Genomic DNA, 21,622 nt, shown 5'->3' on the forward strand with positions numbered 1-21,622 from the left:
TCCAGTGTGATCAGATTCAAACAACTGGGAAAAGATTGGGGGCAAATACGTTTTTCACAGCCCCAAGAGTTTCAGTTTTATAAAATGAACAGTTTTATGAATAGCTGAAATAAATTAACCATCTGATTATGTTTCGAGATCCATTTGTATGTTTCATTTGCAGTTGAAAGTTCCGCTTAAAATAAGCCTTTGAAATAAAGAAACAAGTAAAAACAAAGAGTACTGGATCTCTTCTTTACTTCCCTCCCTCCCTGCCTCTCTTCCTCCTCTCTCTCCTCTCCATTCAGTGTGTTTAGGCAGCTGCAGCAGGAGTCTTGTGTGTGGCTCAGTGGCTGGAGGACAGCAGCAGCAGTGGGAGCAGGATACATCCCAAACCGAGCAAACATGATGGAAGCTGTGAGAGCCGTGGCTTGGCTGTACCTGCTGGTGGGCGTCTCGCTTCAGGTGGACGCGAAAAGTGGGAAGGAAGAAGGGAGAGTCGGGAATTTCATGGAAGATGAGCAATGGCTGTCAACCATCTCCCAGTACAGCCATAAGACAAAACAATGGAATCGCTTCAGAGATGTGAGTGCTGTAATTTTCTCCTGCCCTTATACCTCCTTATTGGCGCTTCGGATGCCGTCTTTGGGGGAAACGCAGCTTGTTGTTTCTCTTTTTTGCGCAAAGTTAACTCTAGCCTCAAACTGCACACACGCGTGGTTTGATGCGCATCCGTCTGTAGGAATTATTATTTAAATAATAAGATATTTTAATCATCCTAAAAGTCCGACTAAGCGCGCGCTTTTGCGTCTGCGTCCGCGAACTAATGAACGACATGATTCTCGTTTATATATATCAATATATAGATATATATCTATATAGATATATGTATATATATTTTTTCTTTTTGATGAAAAAAAAAAACTTTTTATATGTAATACGAAATAATAATGGTATAATAATGGTTTTTATTTTTTAACAAAAAAAAAAAGAAAAAAAGAATTGTGTTCACCCCCTATGAACAGCCTTTAGCTGTAAATACTACTGCAAGTATTTTTGGGTATGTCTCTACAAGTTAAGCACATCTAGCATCTGATATTTTGACCATTCCTTGCAAAATATCTCAAGCTGTATCAGATTGGAAAGAGAGTGTTTGTGAAAAGCAGTTTTCAAGTCTTGCCATGGATTACCAATTGGCTTTGGTTCTGAGTTTTGCCTGGGCCATTCTAACACTGTTATGTTGTTTGGTGTTGAGGACCAAAATGCGAGTGAGGATTTGGATAGGGGAACCAGTTTGAGAACAGCAGTTCTGGGCAGAATACATGAAGCTGTTGCATAACTATAGCGCTTCTTCAGTGACAAACTGCTGCATCCAAGGTGCCCAAAGGTGCGATATCGCAGGTCCTTCATTTTGCCAGCTGTTAGACTTTATAAACACCACTGCTTCCAACAAACCCAAGAAGTGTTTGCTTCCCTGCTGTTTTTGCACAGTTTTTCCATTTCTCATAAAAAGTCCGTCGTTTTAATGCACAATTATGCATTTGTATTTTGTACATTTTCAAAATCACCTTACTTAGTTGCACATTTCATTTAATTTTAGTATGATTACTAAGATTTTTGAAATATCTTGACACTATTTTTATGTTGTAAATGTTTCCCTTACTGTTGGTCTCTTATTCTCATTTTTTGTTTTCTATATTTGTTATGTTTGTGTGAATCTGCATGCTTCAATTTGCCTTACACTTTGGTGCTGAAACACCTGAATGTCCCCTCTGTGGGACAATAAAGGACATTTCTATTCAATTCTAGCTAAACTCTGTACATTTAGTGCCGTTTTCTTGCTGGAAAGTGAACGTCCTCCTTATTCTCAAGTCCTTTGCAGCCACTAACAGTGTTACTTACACTATTACCCTGCATTTAGCTCCATACATCTTTTTACAGCTTCGCTGTCCTTGCATCCCTACAGCATAATGCTGCTACCACCATGTTTCAAAGTAATAAGAATGCAAAAAGCAAGACCTGATCTTCAGTGTTAGTTTTCCTGCACAGTGTTTTGATTTCACCTGACTATAGAACACCATGCCCTTGGTTCCCCAATAGTGTGTAGCAAACTCAAAATAATATTTTTATGATTTTCTTTCAACAATGGCTGTCTTCTTTCATCAATGCCAGATTTGTGGAGTTTATGACCAATAGTTGTCCTGTTTACAGATTCTTCCACCTGAGCTGTGGATCTCTGCAGCTCCTCCAGAGTTACCATGGGCCTCTTGGCTACTTCTCTAATTAATGCTCTCCTCTCCCAGCCAGTCAGTTCAGGTAGACCACCATGTTTTAGTAGGTTCTGGCATCCGGACACGACAGTAACGTACTCTGCACAACTTACAAGTCAGATACATTATTATCAGTGCTGAAATAAACAGAGAAATTACCCAACCTATTTTTGTTTACAATATTTTCACTGTCACAATGCTAATTACCAAAATTACAAAAGGCTGCACATAATATAAAATGTCAATCTGGAAGTTGTGTTACAGGTGACTATGATAAAATATGCTGCAATTATACATTTTCAAATTGATATACATTCATATTCAATCAATTGGAATTTTGTTTTGACGAGGCTTGTTTGTCAGATTAAAAGCACCATTTGAAAATCACCTAAGCAGGTATTAAACACACTTTACATTAAGGCTGCATTTCTGTATTAAAAGGGGCTTTTTTTTAGTCTTATGTAATATTATAATCTTAAATGTTCATGATGTTCAAATCATCATAATTAACAGTAATAAAGGCTTGAAAACATCAGCCTGGGTGTAATTAAGCTATATAATGGTTCACTTAGTGAATTAAGTTTTATGTTGTGCTTTTTAAGTGCTTTGATGAGTCAGTTTCTCTTTGTAATCATAAATTAGAAACTCAAAGTATTTCAGGGCATATTCTAATGTAGGACGACCTTAGTGTGACCAAAGACCTGTGAACCTGCAGCACAAACTGCATGTTTGACATGTCTTTGGAGAAGCTGGTAAGGAAGTCTCAGATCCATGCAAGCTTCCACCTTAACCTCCAGCAGCTGTTTGATCTCACTCCTGGGAAATATCAGCTCAGACAGATAGTCTTATCAGTGTCGGCCAGAGAAAAATTCCAGTGCCTTTAACCGTCTTTGGTTCTACAGGAGGTTGCTGGCAATGTCCGTACACCTGGGTCTCAAGAGAATTTGTAATTGAATCGCAAATCTGAGCCACCATGAAAATTTACATATCATCCCTCCTGGTGTTTGGAGTGGTGTGTCTCACCTGTCTGTTTGGATGAGTGTTTGGTGAACAGACGGGTTACACAGATCAGGATGAGGCCTCATGGAGGGGGCTTCTGGCAGTGTGCCCACCCACAATGTCCTGCGTAGATTTGTCCTTGGCTATAAAATCGGCTTCAGTCCGATTGAATTTAGTCAAGACATGCAGGATGTTTTGGAACATTCTGAATGAGGCTCACTGGGTCAGACCATTTAGGGTCCTTCATGAATATCATAGGTTTAAGAAGGGATGCATGTGCAGCTGCATCTCTATAAATTAATATCATTGAAAAGCTAATATATTTTAGTAACTCTGCTAAGAAAGTGAAACTCATCTATTATATACATCCATTACACACACAGAGTCATATGTGTCAAGTTTTTCATGCAATATTTTATTCTCTGATAAAATAAATGTTGGGTTTTGAGTAGCTGAAACCCATAATCACTCAAATGAAGTGAAATAAACAAGTAAAAGTATATAATATATATACTATATAAGTTTTAGAAACACTTTCTTGCTTAATAGTTTATTTTCATGACAATTTACATTGTAGAATCTCACCAAAGGCAACAAAACCATGAATGAACAAATAAGGAATTGTGTAATTATATTATATATAATGTGAAATAACTCTAAACATTTTTATATTTTAAATTCTTCCAAAGAGCCACCCTTTGCATTGATGACTGCTTTGCCCCTTTAGCCTTCTCTCCGTGAACTTCCTGAGGTGGTCATCTGAAATGGTTTTCCAAAGAGTCTTGAAAGAACCTCCCAGAGGGTTATTGAGAGATGGCCAAAGGTTAATATTTCAGCCATCACAATAAAGGGTGGCTACTTTAAGGAATCTAAAATAAAAAAATATATATTTAAAGTTCTTTTACAATTTTTAGTTTCCTACATAATATAATATGTGTTCATTCACAGTTTTGATGCCTTCAGTGGGATTCTACGTACAATGTAAATGGTCACAAACATAACGGAAGCCATTAAAAGAGAAAGGGGTTCTAGGACATTTGATAGAAATATTCTCATTTATTGAGATGAAAACATACGATTTTCAATTTTCATGAAGGACCATATATATATATATATATATATATATATATATATAAAGCACTTTATATTAAGCGCTGGGCTCCAATGTGTCAATATGTATATATTACTCTCTGTGTAATTATTCAATAAAATATGAGTATCACTTCCCAAATTCAAAAACTGAAATAAACAAACTTTTTGTTGATATTTTAGTTTATTGATAGACTCCTTTGTGTTTGAACCAGGAAAGCATTTCAAAAGATAAAACTGACGGTTTTCTACAGATGAAATGTTGTATTTATATCTGTGTTTGACTGACTAGTGTTACTACCTACAGTATGAGCCAAGCTGCTAGTAAGTGATTGATCCCATCTTAGAAATAATTAAACAGTTACATTTACTAGCTTTAAAATGCTGACAGAAGCTCTCCGCAGTTATAGTGTGTGTACTGCTTACATAGAGTAGTTGGGGGGTATTGATTCGATCCCACATAAGTGCTCTGGGCCCCAATCAAAGCGATGAATGATCAATATTGGAATCCTGGCTAAACTCATTTTCTGATATCTGTTATACGTCTATTGTCTATGAAATCTATGTGAGCTGTATGGTGTTCTGTATGGGCTATTTTTAAAACTCAGGATTTTCATGTGCGTGACCTGCAAAACAATGACAATATTTGTGGTTTTTACAATTAGGTTCACAATGAAACGATACCATATTAACTGCGGCAGGTCCTTGTCTGTCTGTGTGAAGTTGCCTGATTTGAGGGCTCTGTCCTGACAGCTGTTGCTGTGCAAAGAGTAGCTGAAACACTTTATTCAGAATCAGAATCCTTTTTATTCTCATTGTGTAAAAAATGCACAACGAAATTCAAAAAATCAGAATCAGAATCAGCTTTATTGCCAAGTTCGTACATACAACAAACAAGGAATTTGACTCCAGTACAATAGCAACTCTCGAAGTCGGTAAAACAATAGAATAAATAAATGAATAAATCAGGGTTTACATGAATTTGCAGTGTTCAGGGCAACAACAGCTCTTGGGTAGAAACAATCTCCACCCTGTCACCATTTATAATGATGGGCTGAATGTCTGGTTTACACCTCCTAAAGTCGACAATCAGTTCCTTCGACTTGGAGGTGTTCAAAAGGAGGTTGTTGGTGGTGCACCAGACAGACAGTCGTTCCACCTCCATTCTGTACCTGGTCTCATCTTTGGAGAAGATGACGTTGAAAGCTAAGTACTAAATTCATAAAGTAAGAGACCAATGTTTCCAGTGAGTTTGAACGTGAACCACTGGAAATGCTTTAAAATATGTTGTTGGCCAAATTATCGATGAATTGTATCAAAACAGAGACTAAACCTGCAAAAATGCTTGCGTAGCACTTCAGAAATCTCAGCTGAAATGCGATGCATGAAAACATTGCTAGCAGGAGCAAGACGTATGTTTACTGAAGACTTTAGTTTTATGTGTCATATCAGATATATCTTCAGAAATATAAGACTGTTGCAGAAACCCCTTGTTGAGAGAAAATATCTGCTGCTGTCAAAAAGCTACACCATCAAAAAGCACCATGGTAACAAGTAGTTTGTTCCTTAAATGAATTTAAAAGCTCCCAGTCCAATCATAAACACATGACATTTATGTTAATGATTGGACTGGGATTTAGTATCAGCAAATGCCTATTTTTAATGAATCAAATATCCTGGTCAGGACATTCCTAATACACAGTGTCTGGTAGGACTTTCAGGGTAAGACTAAACAATATATGACAGTTACAGAAATTCCTAATGTAGTTTTGTAAGGTGGCCGTCAGACTTGTGGATTAAATAGACTTTTGTGCATCTGAAATCCAACACTCTCTTAAATGTCAAATGGGAAAAACATCTGTTGATTAGTTTCATTAAAGTTTAATTAAGCTATACAGAATTTCATTTGAAAAGTCACAGTTGTGATTGGTTTTGAATGTCAACGTGATTGGTAAAATGCTGGACTGTAGAGTCATGACCTCCTCTTCAGGAAAAGGTGGCATTTCATAAAAAAAAATCCATTCTCTTTATCAAACAAAAATCAAGAGAGAAAGACAAGGGTTAAACCACAACATATGTGGAGATGTGATGCTGCAAACAGATGGGTTTGCTAGCTTGTGCTCAGACAGGACTGCAATCTGCTGTTCGGGGCATTGAATACACCATCTGAAATGTGAAGGTTGCATTTGTTTGCTGTCTCTGCAAACATGAAGTGTGAAATAACAGATGGATATGTGCTGTACCTAAATGAAATAGAGACAGGAATGAAAAAGAAGTACCTGTGGACCATCCATCCATCCATCCATCCATCCATCCATCCATGGCTTAAAAGGTCTGGAAAAATGGAATTAGATATAAAAGTGTTAAGGAACCCTGTATCCGACAGGGACACGAAGAACAGTAGAGTATCAGGATCCTCTCTAGCAAGTTAAGAGGTGCCAAATGACAGAAATTAAACATGCAGAGATGTTTCTGTGATTTTCAGATGTGTTCAGGGCTACTGTTCATCTCTTCTAGTCAGCTGGCAAAATGGTTTTGTTTTGATCCATGCTGAGGGATATTGCCTTCCTTTCCAAGAGTATGAAGTTAGCAGGAGAAGATTCAACACTAGAGAGAGGTTCTATAAGGTAGTTACTCTGCCTTTGCCTCTGCAATGTCATTGATCCTAATGGCTGACTCAGTGGCAGTCATAAAGTCCACAACTGAGCTGCTATTTTAGCTAGAGAGATTGCAACCCTAAGTGCCTAGGCTTGCACAAAACAAACTTGAATGTAATTTAAGTCATTTTAAAGATATATCTGACTGACATTTTTATGGTATATGTGGGTGAATCTGTTCAAAAGCTCACACCACTGTTCACGTAAATAACTGTATACTTTTGTTTAACTCTCAGGCAGATTCTCCCGTCTCTCTGAGCATCGCAGATAGGCAGATAGGGACCTCATTAAGAAGCCCTGCAGCCTCTTAGCCCACTATAGAGCACTGTTTAAGGTTTGCACCTGCTAGCGCTCAGTTCTGCTCAGTGCCAGCCATGGTTTTACTGAGGGAAATGTACAAGATGTTTTTTCAGGTGGCTACTATGTTCATTAAGATGTTAAGATGATTACTAATGTTAATTTACTTTTGTTGGTGTGTGGAAATAACCTGATTTGGGACACTGATACTTGCAGCAACATTAGCAGTTTTATAAATTTTACTCCCAGTGACTCCATATACCACTTGGTGTAGTAACATACAAACTCCTGCTAATTATAAAAATATAGCGTGGCGTGTTTAGACATTATTTGTGGCTACATAACACTATACAGACCCATTCAATAAATTAGAATGTTGATGAAAAGTTAATTTTTTCGGTAACTTAGCTCATTAAGTGAAACACAATATAGATTAACTGCACACAAACTGATGGTTTCAAGCCTTTATTTCTGTTAATTATGAGGATCTTCTGCTTACAGCTAATAAAAAAAAGACAATTAAGATTTGAATGTTACATTAGACCAATGAAGAAAAAAAGGAATAAAGAAATATGTGATTTTTGAAAGTTATGTTTTATAAATGCTTAAAGATTGTTATTAAAAAAATACTCTTAATCTGATCCTCATTGGAACGCATATTCTAAATTTTTCAATATGACTGTGTGTCCAGCCTTATATAGTTAATAATAATATGTATATTAAAATCTCTATAATAATAATAAAATCTCAGAGACAATGGTAAAAACAAATAGTGTTACATATTGAGATGCGTGTAAGACAAATCAACAATTAATTTTTCATGTCCTGTAGGCTTTTCTACCACAATAGTTTAGGTCCTAGACGAGGTTTGCTTGAGCAAATTCTAAACTGGTTCTATAAAAAAGTTTGAAACATTTAATTTTTTTTTTAACCTGTCTCCAGCCCCAGACCACTTGTTCTCTCTTTTATATTAACAGTTTCCTGGCTTGGGTTTTGGGTTCTAAAGTCAATATTTTACTCAATGAAACAAAGTGCTTGCTTTTGAACTTGGTTGTTGAGCCTATATTCAGCTCCTGAAGAACTGTGTTCCTTCTTCTGAAACACATTTCCTACAAATATGGTCCTCACATATAAATATTTGCTGCCTCCATGTCCTTTTCCTTTCCATATGAATGTCGGAATGTCAGTATCCAAAGGTTGGTCACATTCTTTTGTCTCATTTTGTTTATTCAGTATTTTACCTCGAAAGCATTTATTTTTTATATGGTTTAACGTTTTTATATAATTTTTAATAAAAAAAATGCTTGATACCCCAGCCCTCTTTGTTTGATATTTAAAAATCTTAGGAAACAGAAATTTCTCTGTGTATTCATTAGTGCATTCCATTGAAAAGCTGCATCAAGGCTAATGTGTTTTTTGCATACCACTATTTCCCTGAATTCTCTCATGTCCAATGAAAATTACTTATTAGCTCCCAATTAGGCTCCCATAAACAATATGCTTCATACACATTATTTATGGCATGCTCTTATAAATGAGACAACATCAGTGGCTCATTCACTGACCTTACAACAGGTCGATCCTGTTTGAAGTCTTGATAAATGGAGGACCACAGGCTCTATTTCTCAGCAAATAAGATGCTGCCGCATCTTGACAGTGGGCTCTTTGAGCTCAAAGAGCCCACTGTCATTTGTGGGTTTTCAGCTCCTGTAATCATCCTCCGCCATTTATTAGCTTCTAGCAGGATTTATGCTTCAGTGCTAACTGCCACTGTAATTACGGATATGAAACGTTAGCGCACGGAGGATGTATGTGATTATAGGAATATTATGAGGCCTGATTCCAGTTTTGATAGAGTGTCAGATCACTGGTTGAAAATTATTTTGGCGAAAATAATGACACTTACATGAGCGACTAGTTATCTGAAGATCGACTCGTCAAATAAATTATTCATGAGATTTCACTTTTCACAATCAAAAGAGCGGGAGAGAAAAGAAGATACTGTTTTCTTTCTAGCACAGTGTGGGTGGCTCTTAATTGAGTGTAAACAATGCTCTGTGTTGCTTCTGTAGAGTAGGTTCCCTCAGATACAGTAGCAATATGTCTCAGAAAAACATAAAAAATGAAACACAGAATAAAAGCAGAGAAAAATTTGGGCATTGCAAAAGTATTCATACTCCTTGAACCTTTTCAACCTTACAACAACAAACTTCAATGTATGTATTTTTGTGTGAATTGCTTGAAAGAAAACTTATTTTTGGGACACGACAACATTTGTAGATTTATATGTTTCTTAATTCAGCCAGCTGTGCCGACATTAGTGTTAAAGCACACAAATCAGCAGCAGAATTATCAGCAGCAGCAGTGATGGCCTGAGTTTCAGCCGGTAACTTCGATGTGAGTTTCTGAAAATGTCGGGCTGAATAATTAGCTGTTCCAAGGCTCTTCTTCTGGCTTCATTGTTCATGCATTATTTATAGTGGCATCTGCTTGAGTTTTCTCTGTACTCATGAAGCTCCCTACTATTCCTTTCTGCAGGCAGAGTGATAAAAACTGCCTCCCTGCAAATTTATCTTCACTTAAAGCTGGCATGATGGCACACCAAAGATTTAATAGATGATCTAGAATTTTGACAAACAAACAAAACTATGTTATTGCTTTTTCATGAGCTGATGATGAAACAACAGATTCTTTTGCAGCCTTATTCAAGAACTCTGCAGGGCTTTCTGAGGGCCATTGCCTTAAATGTATAACAATGGACTATAGAGCTGAAAATGAAATAAGTTGAATCAATAACTTTTTCTTTTTCCAAGTTTTGTTCTGCTATTTGTGTCTAACTCACTGAAACAAGAACAAAACTGAAAGGAATCTTAAATATAATGTAAAAAAAAACACAAAAAAACCCCGTAATAATTTAAAAAATCTCTCAAATACAGCAATTTAAAGCAAAAATTGTTCAAAGGCAGAAACTAGGAATAAAAAATACAGATTAAACACTTTACTTGGTTAATGACTATGGCGCCCAGCCTCCGTCTCCAAGCACAACGTACACCATGCGTCCGCTCTTGCTCAGCTCGGTCACTTGGACATGCTTCTCCTCCAAAAAGATGTCTATTATTTTCCATTTATCATCAAATGTTACTCTGATCTCCATCCAAACCAAAAAAGAATCCCCCATTGTATTGCATGGAATGAAAGTTAATAAAGCAATACTGACTGCGTATTATATACAGGTCGTCATTCTGAAATAATATTCTTCATCATGATACATAATTTTAGAGCCTATATCATGACCCAAATACATTCTCATCTCAGAAAGAGGCGAAATAGAGATTACGTAATTATATAAAAGGTCCCACTGTTTATCCTCAAGCTAACATGGATGACTGTTGTTAAATGTCAGTGCAGTCCTCAGGTACACTACAGTTCCCTGTATTTCAGGTGTTTTTAATATGAGCTTTGCAATTTGAAGGTGTCCCTCACATATCTGTGTTCTGATGAATTTCCCTTGGGTATATATAATTTAGGGCAGCACAGTTGTACCTCACTGCAAGGAGGAATCGAGGTCTGTTTAAATGTTATGTCTGCATGGAGTCCATATAGATATGACTTTAATTACATAGAAACAAGTAGAAGAACATTAGAAGTTTTAAAAAAGCTTGTGTGTGTATCTGTAAACGTACACCAACAATTCAATCCACTGCATTCTGATGCAGATTCAGACGATCACAGATACAGACAGTAGTTCAGGAGGATTTAGATGCATTTCATATTTTAACAAGATCACTTCTCTGTTCACTTCTTATTGCCTTTGAATGAACAGATGTCATCCATCCATCCATCCATCCATCCATCCATCCATCCATCCATCCATAAATGGATGAAAACATAAAAAGCCCAATGCACCCCCTCTCCATGCACCTTCTTCAAAAGTGCATGGAGAGGGGGAAAGATCTGTTTAGGTGAAGGCTGCAGCAGCACTGAAAATACTGAGGAAGTAACTATTATCAGACCGACGTGTTCCGGCATGTGGTCTTCATCAGGGTCCAAATTAAAGGACACAAACTACCTCACAATTTCTTATTTCTAAATGTGACTTTCTTATTTTTTCATTCACATAAATGATCTTGGTACCTCTAGACAGCTCTTTCAATTTCCTGTCAAATTTTGTGTATTGACAAACAACTCTTGAAAATATTACTTAACTGTTTAGTAACAGTGTAAGTTAAGTAGCCTCTCTGCCATGAGTTCTCATTAATTATTCATTAGTAGAGGCAGCATTACACTGTATATGTGAGAGATTGAGTAAAGTAAAACCAAACACCTCCATAAATTAAGAGTTGACTATTTTAGTAAAATAAAGTCAAGAAAGTATGATAGGGAAATTTTTTAAAACTGTTTTAACAGCTTTTTCTGGGAATTAGCACATTAGCTTTGCTAAGCTGAACATCGGTTTCTCTGTGCACAAGTTTTCTAATCTGTTATTAATACTTTATTAGTCTGCCATAACTTCCAACACTCTAAATGTTTGCACAAAAGACATAATAATTTCAGTGCTGTGAAAGAAGAGTTTGGCCCCTTACAGATTTCTTCTGTTTTTGCTTTTTGTTACAAACAAATGTTTCTGGTCAAATCCAGACCAATCTTGCCCTATATGAAAATAAAGATACTGCCCTTGTTTAATCACAAATTAACACTGATAAACCAAATTTCTTTACTGTTGTACAAGTCACACCCAGGCCTGATTACTGTCTGACCTGTAGAATCAAGAGATCACTCAAATAGAACCCATATGACAACATGAAGTAGGCTAATCCCAACCCTGATGTCAAAAAGCAACATGTCATGCCATAATCTAAATAAATTCAAGAACAGATGAGAAATAATGTCATTGACATATATCAGTCTGGAAAAGATTAAAAAGCCATTTTTAAGGCTTTTGGACTCCAGAGAATCATACTAAGAGCTATTATCCACTTAAAACCCCTTACCAGAGAGTGAAAATGTCTTGTGTGTGATTTTTGTTTGACGGTCATATTGGAATTCCTTTTGTTTTGTGTAGAAGATGTATAGTGTCTTATAAGCCTATGCAGGCAGAGTGCCATTTGATACAAGACACTTTAATAAATCAATCAATTGATCGATCAATCAATCAATCAATCAATCAATCAAACAATCAATCAATCAAACAATCAATCAATCAATCAATCAATCAATCAATCACCCAGGGGTTGCTGACTTACCTAAAATACTCCAAGAGTCCATGAATGACTCATCAGTGCAGGAGTAAAAAAAAGAGTCCAGAACACCATCTAAGCACTACATGCTTCACTTGCTTCAGTTAAGGCCAGAGTTCATGATTTAGCAATAAGAAAGGGACTGAGCAAAAGCTGTATCCGACATAGAGTTCCAACACAAAAACCACAGCTGCCCTAAAACAACATAAAGGCCCATCTCACATTTGCCAAGAAATGTCTTGATGATCTCTCAAGAATTCAGGGGATTTTTTCTGGGGACTGGTGAAACATACGTGGAACTTTTTGGAAACTGTGCATGTCATTACACCCGGCATAAAATTAACAGGACAAAACTGCAGAACAATCATCCGAAGAACACCAGCAAGTCCACCTCTGAATGGCTCAAAAAGAAAACAACATGAAGGTTTTTGAACTGGCCTAATATGATCTGCAGCCGCACAGTACCTGGAGTCTGAATTGGTGGATCAGTTGGTGTCCTCAGCCTGATCTGCTCTCCAAGAATAAGATCACTATTCTGTCCATTACTGATATTGGTTTTATGTAGTCCCAATGCTACTTAAAATGCTAACCTGCTGGTTTATTTCTAACAGACGGAACATTAGCCAACACAGACTAGATAATATATCCAAGACGTCAGACAGGGGAACACTAATAACTTTGTAAATTTCTTAGTCATATAATTGCATCTCTAGAGCAACAGAAATCTGGTGTCAAAATATTTTAATCATGTATACATCTAAAACCATTTTGTTAAAATGTGAGTGACTAATAATTGTAGCAGAAATATGTGGTCTGGTCAGCCTAATTTGGCTTGTACTGTCCAGTCTGGCTGACAATATGTGCAGCTGCAGAAATGCTCTTGGTGTGAAATGAAGCACAATTGAAATGACACAAAACTGTGTCACAGTTGGACCCTGGCACATCCATTAATGGCAGAAGTAAGCAGTAATGATCAGCCACCAAATCAAGCAATTAAGGCAGACTAGGGGCAACACTAAACAATATGCAGTTAAGTATCAATCGTACCGAGAAGATGGTGATTGTTGTAAAAAACGAAAATGAACTACAAAAACGTCAGCTTTGCTTTTTTTGGTTGTTTCTTGGGGACATTTGTTTGCACCTACAGTATGTTGCAAAAATGTCAAATCCGATGAAGATTACTGACACGGGACCTGAGGGACGCCTCATCCTTCTGTTGATTATTTTCTCTACTTGGAAATCAACTTGTTGGTGCTAAATACAATTTTCTGTCAGACTGTTATATTTAGTTTTTTTTCATAGAGTAGCCAAAGAAATAGAAACAAATTGGGACTGCAAGTAATAGATTGTGTAAAGATCTGATTTAAAACGGTTTTTCTGTTCTGTTGCAGACATAAACATGCAACCAAGCTTCAATTTCTTTCAAAACATGTTCAGGAACTAAGCCCAAAATCAGTGAAAAAGCAGTTAAAGTGTAAATCAAAAACTGGAGGATCCTTCAGAGAGCCAACCGAAATATTCAACACTTTTCCAATGGGAAGTGAGATATAAAGACAATTCGAAATAGCTCACAACTTTTTTTTACAGGACTGTTCTCAGAAGGGCGTTGCACACTGCTAAAATAAGATTTTGAGCAATAATATCAAATGCTCCTTTGATTTTGTTCATGTTATTATCTGGCTGATAATAAGTGCTTTGTGAAAATATTCATACGCCTTTCAACTTTTTCAGATTTTGTCACTTCACAACCACAAACCTTAATTTGTTATATTGGGATTTTCGGTGATAGACAAACACTAAGTAGTGCATAGTTGTAAAACTAAAGCAAAATGTATAATAATATATTTTTAAAAATACATTATTATACATTTAAAAAAAGGTATTCAGCCTCCATGAGTCAGTACTTTAGATCAGAGCTGCTTCTAGTCATTTGGGGTATGTCTCTACTAGTTTTGCACATTGAAACCTAACACTGGTTTAGCTAGAAATCGATTGAAAGATTAATGTGTGCTTCAGCAATATGCTTTTTCAGCCAGTTAAAATAAAATATAGCACAGGCCTGTTTACACAGAAGGAACATAAAGATTCAATTCAGTCCTTTATTGTCATTGTCATGATAAATGTAACAAATAAATTCTGTTCAGAGCATTCATATACTACATAGCCAAGATGTAGTAAAGTGCAAAAATTGTGCAAAATCCTTGTCCAAGTCCCATAAACACCCACTATAAGATTAGCACAATACACACAATAATATGCAATAAATAATTTCAGAGTAGGCACAAGTGTAATAAACAGTAACAGTGATACTGTAACAAATAGAGGGCAAATCAACACAGTGACAGAACTATAGACAGTTAAATGAGTAATGTTTTGATTATTGCAACAATGTAAAGTCCAGTTTACAGCTATTGTAATAGTGAGGTATGGTGAGTGGCTCTAGATGGGGGAGCAATATATAAGAAACCATACATACTGTATGTTCCTCAGAGATTTGTGTGCCTCGAAAGTACAATGAGAATATGATCTGATGTCTGCAGTGACCTTTTTTTTGTCATCATTCACAAACAGAAAGTGTGGATGCAGTTTACACTGCAGTGGGCAAACACTACAGTGGTAGCTTTGCATGCGTCACATGGTCTGCACAATGGGCGTTAGTCAATGGGAGCGATTATCTTGGTGGAGATGATTAAACCTGGAAAACAGCCTGCAAACATAGCTGTGTATACATTAGCCAGGTGGATTTGTATTGAGTCTGCAGAGCAAGGTTGCCCCAAATGTAATCAGGTTTACCTTGGGTGGTGTTCAGTTTTTGATATATGTCTTTTTGCTCTCACCGTTATTGCCATGAATTGTCAAGGGCGGAGCTGCACTAAATGCTCGGCTAATCTAAACGGTGCAGCTTCTTGACTTGTTCTGGGTAAAAATAGATATAATAATATAAGGTGCTTAGGTTCAACCTGGCATTAATACATTCTTTGCTGTAGGCCACAAATCACTCACTGTTGAAACAGGATGACAGGTGCCTTACAATTAGGCCAGGCAGCTACAAAAGGACATGCTCCAGCCTGGGGAGAAACAGGCTCTCTTACCATTTACTGTGTGTTCACACTGGACAAGACGGGCTTGTCTGGCCTGAAGCTAAGTATGGAGGAGTTGAGTCTTCTCTTTGTATTAAGTGTGCAATGCAAGAAGGAGGTGTCCAGGACACGCATAGAAAGGACTCTGATCCTGTCAGTGTACAAGTATGTTCGGCTTTTGGAGGATGTATTTGCCTGTTTTAGAGAGACTTGTAATTTGTTGAGCTCGCAGGGTAATGGATATAGACTACAAAGGGATATTGGAATTTAGCAGAGCTAAAGTGTTAATAATTGTTTTTCTCAGTTGAGATAACCCAAGAGAATCCAATTTCGGCATGATGGAGCCCTTCTTGAAGCCATAATGTGGCATCTCTGTGTGCATCCCTGTTTTTCTGTAATTTCCCCCTGCCACTGTGCGAGATTAGCATTATCAGCAACCACAACAAACCAATTTGTCCTCTTTGCCATGGTAGTCGCACAGAATTAAATGTAATCAGCCGGCTAGCATATTTAACTTAGATGGCCCTGTGAGGGCCCTTATTGAGATCCCTGCATGAATTCAAATGATGTGCTTATCATCATAATGTTCCCTTAACTGAGCTGCTGGTTTTTAAACTTCTGTCTGACAGTTTGAAAGGGGCTTCACCGAACCTGTCACTGGACCCTACGTTGTTTAAACCGTTTGTACATTTGTTCAAATAGGACGTCTAACATCTAAAATCATGATTACAAGAATAAATGGTTACAGAGTTTTCGATTGGTCTATAGGCAATACAAAACATGTTATACTTTTTGCACAAAATCATTCTCAGATAATGAGATTTCACTTTCACAGTTACCCCTTTTTTGAGCTCCTTTCAGAATGAGCTGTTTTAGGGCTCTGTCACTGTTGTGAAATTAGCTTAATCTTGCCGCACCCAGTACTTCGTACAAATAAAACCGAAACCAAAATTTATAAGACACAACAGCATTTGGACTGTTTGTAGAAGCATTAGAGACCAAAATGGAAGTATAAAAATGATCAAAAAATGAATTTTCCATAATAGGTCCCCTTTAAGGTCAAGCTTCAGATATGGAACCTGAAAAGAACAGGATGGATGGATGGATGCATAGATGGATGGATGGATGGATGGATGGATGGATGGATGGATGGATACTTAAGACAATGTAATTGGGAAAGGTATTTAAAAATAAATTGGGGATATTTCCACTTAAATGATCAGTTGAATGATTAAACATATTCAGAGAAAGACTGAGGCAAAAAGTCACACTGAAAATCAGAAGATATATTTAACATATTTACATTGTGCAGTAGCTTCTTTTAGAATACTGCTCATAGTATTCATTAAATTCACTTTCATTAAAATTGCACAGAAGGAGGCTACCCTGGCTTTTAAAGAGTCCCAGATAAATTTATGAATATAGTGTTCATTTCAAAATGTTAAACTGTAGAAGGTTTGTTTTTCTATCTTTGGGCAAAAATAGTCTTTGTTCAAATTAATTGGAGTGGATTTTGTTTTCCCAGTCTCATTGGCACATTCAGTATTGATTGAAATTCTTCCAGAGAGAAGTCAGAATGAACTTTAGTGAACTTAAATCAAACATGATTTAAGTTCATTCATCTGCTTGTGTATGCTGGGAACTTTTTGCATTTGCAGGTCAATACTGATGAGTGGAGTTTCTACAAAGTGAAATCAGCACATAGCGCCAGATTCCTCTGCTTGTCTTTTTGCAGTCTTTTCTACTCATATTGTAGGCAGAGGCAGCGTGGCTCAGCACGTTAAAGACAGTTGAGCATAAGCTCAAGGTCCCCAGGGCATCTGTGTGGAACTCAACCTGAAGTCTCGCCTCTTTTCTTTCTGCCTCTTTGTTTTGCAAACGGATTGGGGGAGGAAGCGATAAGATGCTGCAGAGACTTTGTTGTTCCAGGGTTCTGCTTTGCTCAGCAGTGTGATCTGACTGAATCCATTTTTTCTGCGCCGGTCTTTTCTCCAATTACCGCATCTCGCCAAGCATCCAGCACCTCGATTTGCCATGAAGGCTACAACAGCAAAGTGAACTCAGCTGCCGTTTGATGTGTCACTTTATCTGTGATTTGAGTCTCCAGCTGAAGGACTCATGAGAAGAGCATGTTATATATTTTCTTTTGTGATGCAACTTCTTGAAATCTGCTGTTATTAACACATTGAATTTCCTTTTATGAACAAAGCATTATTGTTTCCAGCCTCTTTTTATGTAACCTGCACATAAAGCATCTTGTGCTTTCTCCATAATGTAGTTTACCCATCTGCTTTTGTTCGCAGAAACTCCCATAGCCTTGGCGTTTTAGCAGTTTGAAAATGTTTTGGAAGGATGCACGCTTTGCAGCTGGCCACTTTGTTACTCAACAGAAGAAACATACTCTTCACTGTGCAGATGTGGCCGCTGATTGTGCTTCCACTATACTGCATTGCAGGCAGGCGTCTTACCTTGTGAAACAACATGCATCCTTTGCCTGCAAGCCCCAGCACAGATGATCAATTTTACCCAGCTCTGTGTTGCTCAGCAGCAACTTAATCCCATAATACTCAGATATTTGTTGCAACTGGGGCTATGCAATTTTTCTCCGTGGGTTTCTTCTGTTGTCTTTAAAATGTGAATGTGAATGGAAAATGTTTGATTTATTTCAGATGTTTGGTATGCAGTTATCTTAAAAACAATGCAGTGCAACCACAGATCCAGTCTGCCTCTGCTGCAGCAGAAATTTTAAATCTATCACAATGTATGTAGTGCAAAAACCACATTATGTGCAAACACATCTTTAGATGTTGCTGTGTTTTCTGTTTCTTTTTAAAATGATGTTTTCCTATCTTACAGTGTCTTACAAAGGTAATATACGTGTTAGAGATTTGTTAGAGAAGATTCATAAATAAATAACATCAGGAAGACCAGGATACACAGCACACAAGTCTGATATAAAGTTGTGGAGCAGTCTAAAGCAGGGTTAGGTAAAAAAATATCTCAAGCTTTGAACATTGAAGATTCTTACATAACTTGAACATGGGAAGAGTATGGCATGACTACTAACCTACCAAGACATGGCTGTCCACCTAAACTGACAGGCTTGGCATGGAGAGCATTAATACAACAGTCAGCATACAGGCCTATGGTAACTCTGGAGGAGCTGCAGATATCATCTGTTGACAGGACAACTATTAGTTGCACACTCCAGAAACCTGGCCCATATGAAGGAGCGGGAAGAAGAAAATCATAAGAGGTCCATTTTGCAGTTTTGACACAAGCTATATAGAGGATTCGATAAACATGTAGAAGAAGGTGCTCTGGTCAGATTAAACCAAAATTGAACTTAATAGCTTAAATGCAAAACACTATGTGTAGCAGGAAACTAATCTGACTAACATGTCAATGGTGAAACATGGTGGTTGCAGAATCATGCTGTGGGAATGTTTTTCTTCAGCAGGGACAGGGAAGCTTGTCAGAGAAGATGGGAAGATGGATGGAGCCAAATGATTTAGATCAAAGCATATTCACATACCAGAATTTCCCTTTCAAACCTAAATTCAAATATTTATCTGTTGACAGACGTGAAAAGACATTATCCTTCCAACCTGACTGAGCTTGACCCATTTACAAAGAAAAATGGCTGAAAATTCAGTGTCCACTTCTGCAAAATGACCAAAGACATAAACCAAAAGACATGCAGCTGTAATTGTAGTGGAAGGTGATTCTACAATATATTAACTCCCCTTTTAAGGTTTTATTTATAAAAATATTTGAAAACCATACATATATTTTTATTTCATACTCCACACATTTTGTACAATTTGTGTTGGTCTATCACATAAAGTCCCCCAAAAACACATTGAAGGTTGTGGTTGCAATGTGACAAAATGTGAAAATGTCAATGGTTCTGTCGTGGAAGGATCTTGGGTCGGACCAAAGTGCAGACAAGAGCTCGGTAGCCGCATCATAGTTACTTCCTTGTTTATTCAGAAAAGTCCAAAACGTAACAAAACACACTGCAGGGATGAAACAAGGACAAGATCAAAACTTGCGCAAACCTGCAGGTACTCACGGCAAAGCATAGCATAGTCAAAACGAAGCATAGGTATCCAAGGCATAGCATAGTCCGAAGCGTAGCATAAACAAAGCATAGACGTGGTAAAGGGGTAGTGACAGACACAAGGAAAACAAAGAACACAGAAGGAACCAGCGACGAACAGAGACACCACACCAACTAATATACTGGAGAACAGAGAGGGGAACAGAGGGAACTGAGAACAGGTGCGACAAGGAGGCAGGGAAGCAGAAGGAACAGGTGAAACAAATACCAATCCATAACTAAACACAGAGATACTACATAAGAATCCAAAGGTGAAATAATAATAATAATAATAATAATAATACTAATAATACTACAAAAAGTAATAAGAAAGCAACCACAAAGTAAAGTCCAAAATGTCACTCCATGACAGGTTCAGATTAAATCAGCGAGCAGCATCATTTCAAACCTTTCCAATTCATTCCCGATTGTTTGAATCTGTGATTGGTCTGTGCCTTCCTTTCAAGTTCTCAGCCATTTTCAGAGACAGTGGGCCACAAACAGAACCAGACATTACTTCCACCACTCAGACCCCAGCATGCTGAATCACAGAGACATAATGACATGGCAAAGGCAAGATGCACTCCCGCTGTTCCACACTAACTACAGAAAGGATGGATTTAAGACAGGCTCCGAACTGTGTGCCCTTTGCAGCAATTTAAAGTACGGAGCGGAGATGCAGCTAATTCAGCCGCATTAATCAGGCAAAGCACATCACTGTGCAAATCATGGCTGAGGGAAATGATGAGCTGACATTGTTCTGCCAGTCAAAAAGCCTTACACACCTCAGTGATCCAGTCGTACAACACAACCAAAGCACAAAGTGGAGCTATCATCAGAGTAAAAGCTTCTCCCAGTTCTTGTCTTTCATTACAGACATGACCCAGAACACTTGTCCATCCATCAGCCTGTGTTTATCCAGTCACCAGCAGACTAAATGACTTCATGAAGCTGGATAAATGACAACTGGTGGAGGATGCAAATTGTCTATATCATCATTTAACCTCCAACTCATATCCTGCAGCTTAAGAGATGTTCTCACTGCAAATATTGGCCTCGGAAAATCAATAAGGAATATTGCAGAGGCTGAGGCAGGCTGTTTTTGCGCAGAGAGAGGATTTCTTCTGGAAAAAATCCTCTACCTTTGTGTAACTGAGTGAGCTGGTTCAAACATTTGGGACATTTGCCAAAAATATTCCACATAATCAGCATCAGAATTTAAACACTTGCAGCCTACAATCCTTTCCAGGGTCACAGTGGTCAACAGACACACGCTTACTCATATGATCCATTTAGAAATACTAGTTTGTGGGAGAAACCCGGAGTAGCCTGGGAAAACCTGGACTTGCGCAGGGAAAAGCTCCACACAGAGAGGTTATAGCTGGAGACCCACAAGCTGTGGAGCATCACTGCTATCTATTGTGCTTTAACCCAGCCCTGTTGATAGAGAGTAACCCAAAAAATTGCTCCCTCTAGATTGGGGGTCAGTCCTGGCCTCAAGTGGAGTAGTTTTACTATCTTCTTGTCTTGCTGACACTGGATAATAGGATGGGAGGGAGATTTATAGACAGAAGATAGAGCTGACCCATGAAAGGTACTTATTTGTTCTGGCCCTCCTATGGACCACGAATGACAGAACAAGATACCAAACACAAGAGTTCCGCCATAGTAATGGTTGGCTTTAGGCTTAAAGCGGATGAGTGAGTTAATGAATCAATTGAGGTGGTTCAGGCATCTCATCCAAATGTCTTGTTATAATCTACCTCTGGAGTATTCCAGGAACTTTCTAGAGGGAGGAAAACTTAGGGAAGAAACATAAGCTTCTAGAAGGACATCTTCATCTCCGAGAATGAAGTGGAGAGTCTTGTTGGATGAAGGGAATGTCTGTGTTTCCCTCCTGGACAGTCTACCT

The 21,622-nt window shown here is 37.7% G+C and overlaps 1 protein-coding gene across 1 annotated transcript in view; it reads left to right on the forward strand.

Annotated features, from left to right (window-relative positions):
* The first annotated feature begins 286 nt into the window (after window positions 1-286).
* LOC124875718 (testican-2-like) overlaps window positions 287-21,622 on the forward strand; it is a 60,448-nt gene continuing 39,112 nt past the window's right edge. Inside the window, exon 1 of the mRNA XM_047378060.1 lies at window positions 287-564. Coding sequence (XP_047234016.1) covers window positions 385-564 — 180 coding nt within the window. The 5' untranslated portion in view covers window positions 287-384. The remainder of the gene's footprint in view (window positions 565-21,622) is intronic.

This window comes from Girardinichthys multiradiatus, chromosome 10 (assembly GCF_021462225.1).
Source record: "Girardinichthys multiradiatus isolate DD_20200921_A chromosome 10, DD_fGirMul_XY1, whole genome shotgun sequence".
Lineage (NCBI taxonomy): Eukaryota > Metazoa > Chordata > Actinopteri > Cyprinodontiformes > Goodeidae > Girardinichthys > Girardinichthys multiradiatus.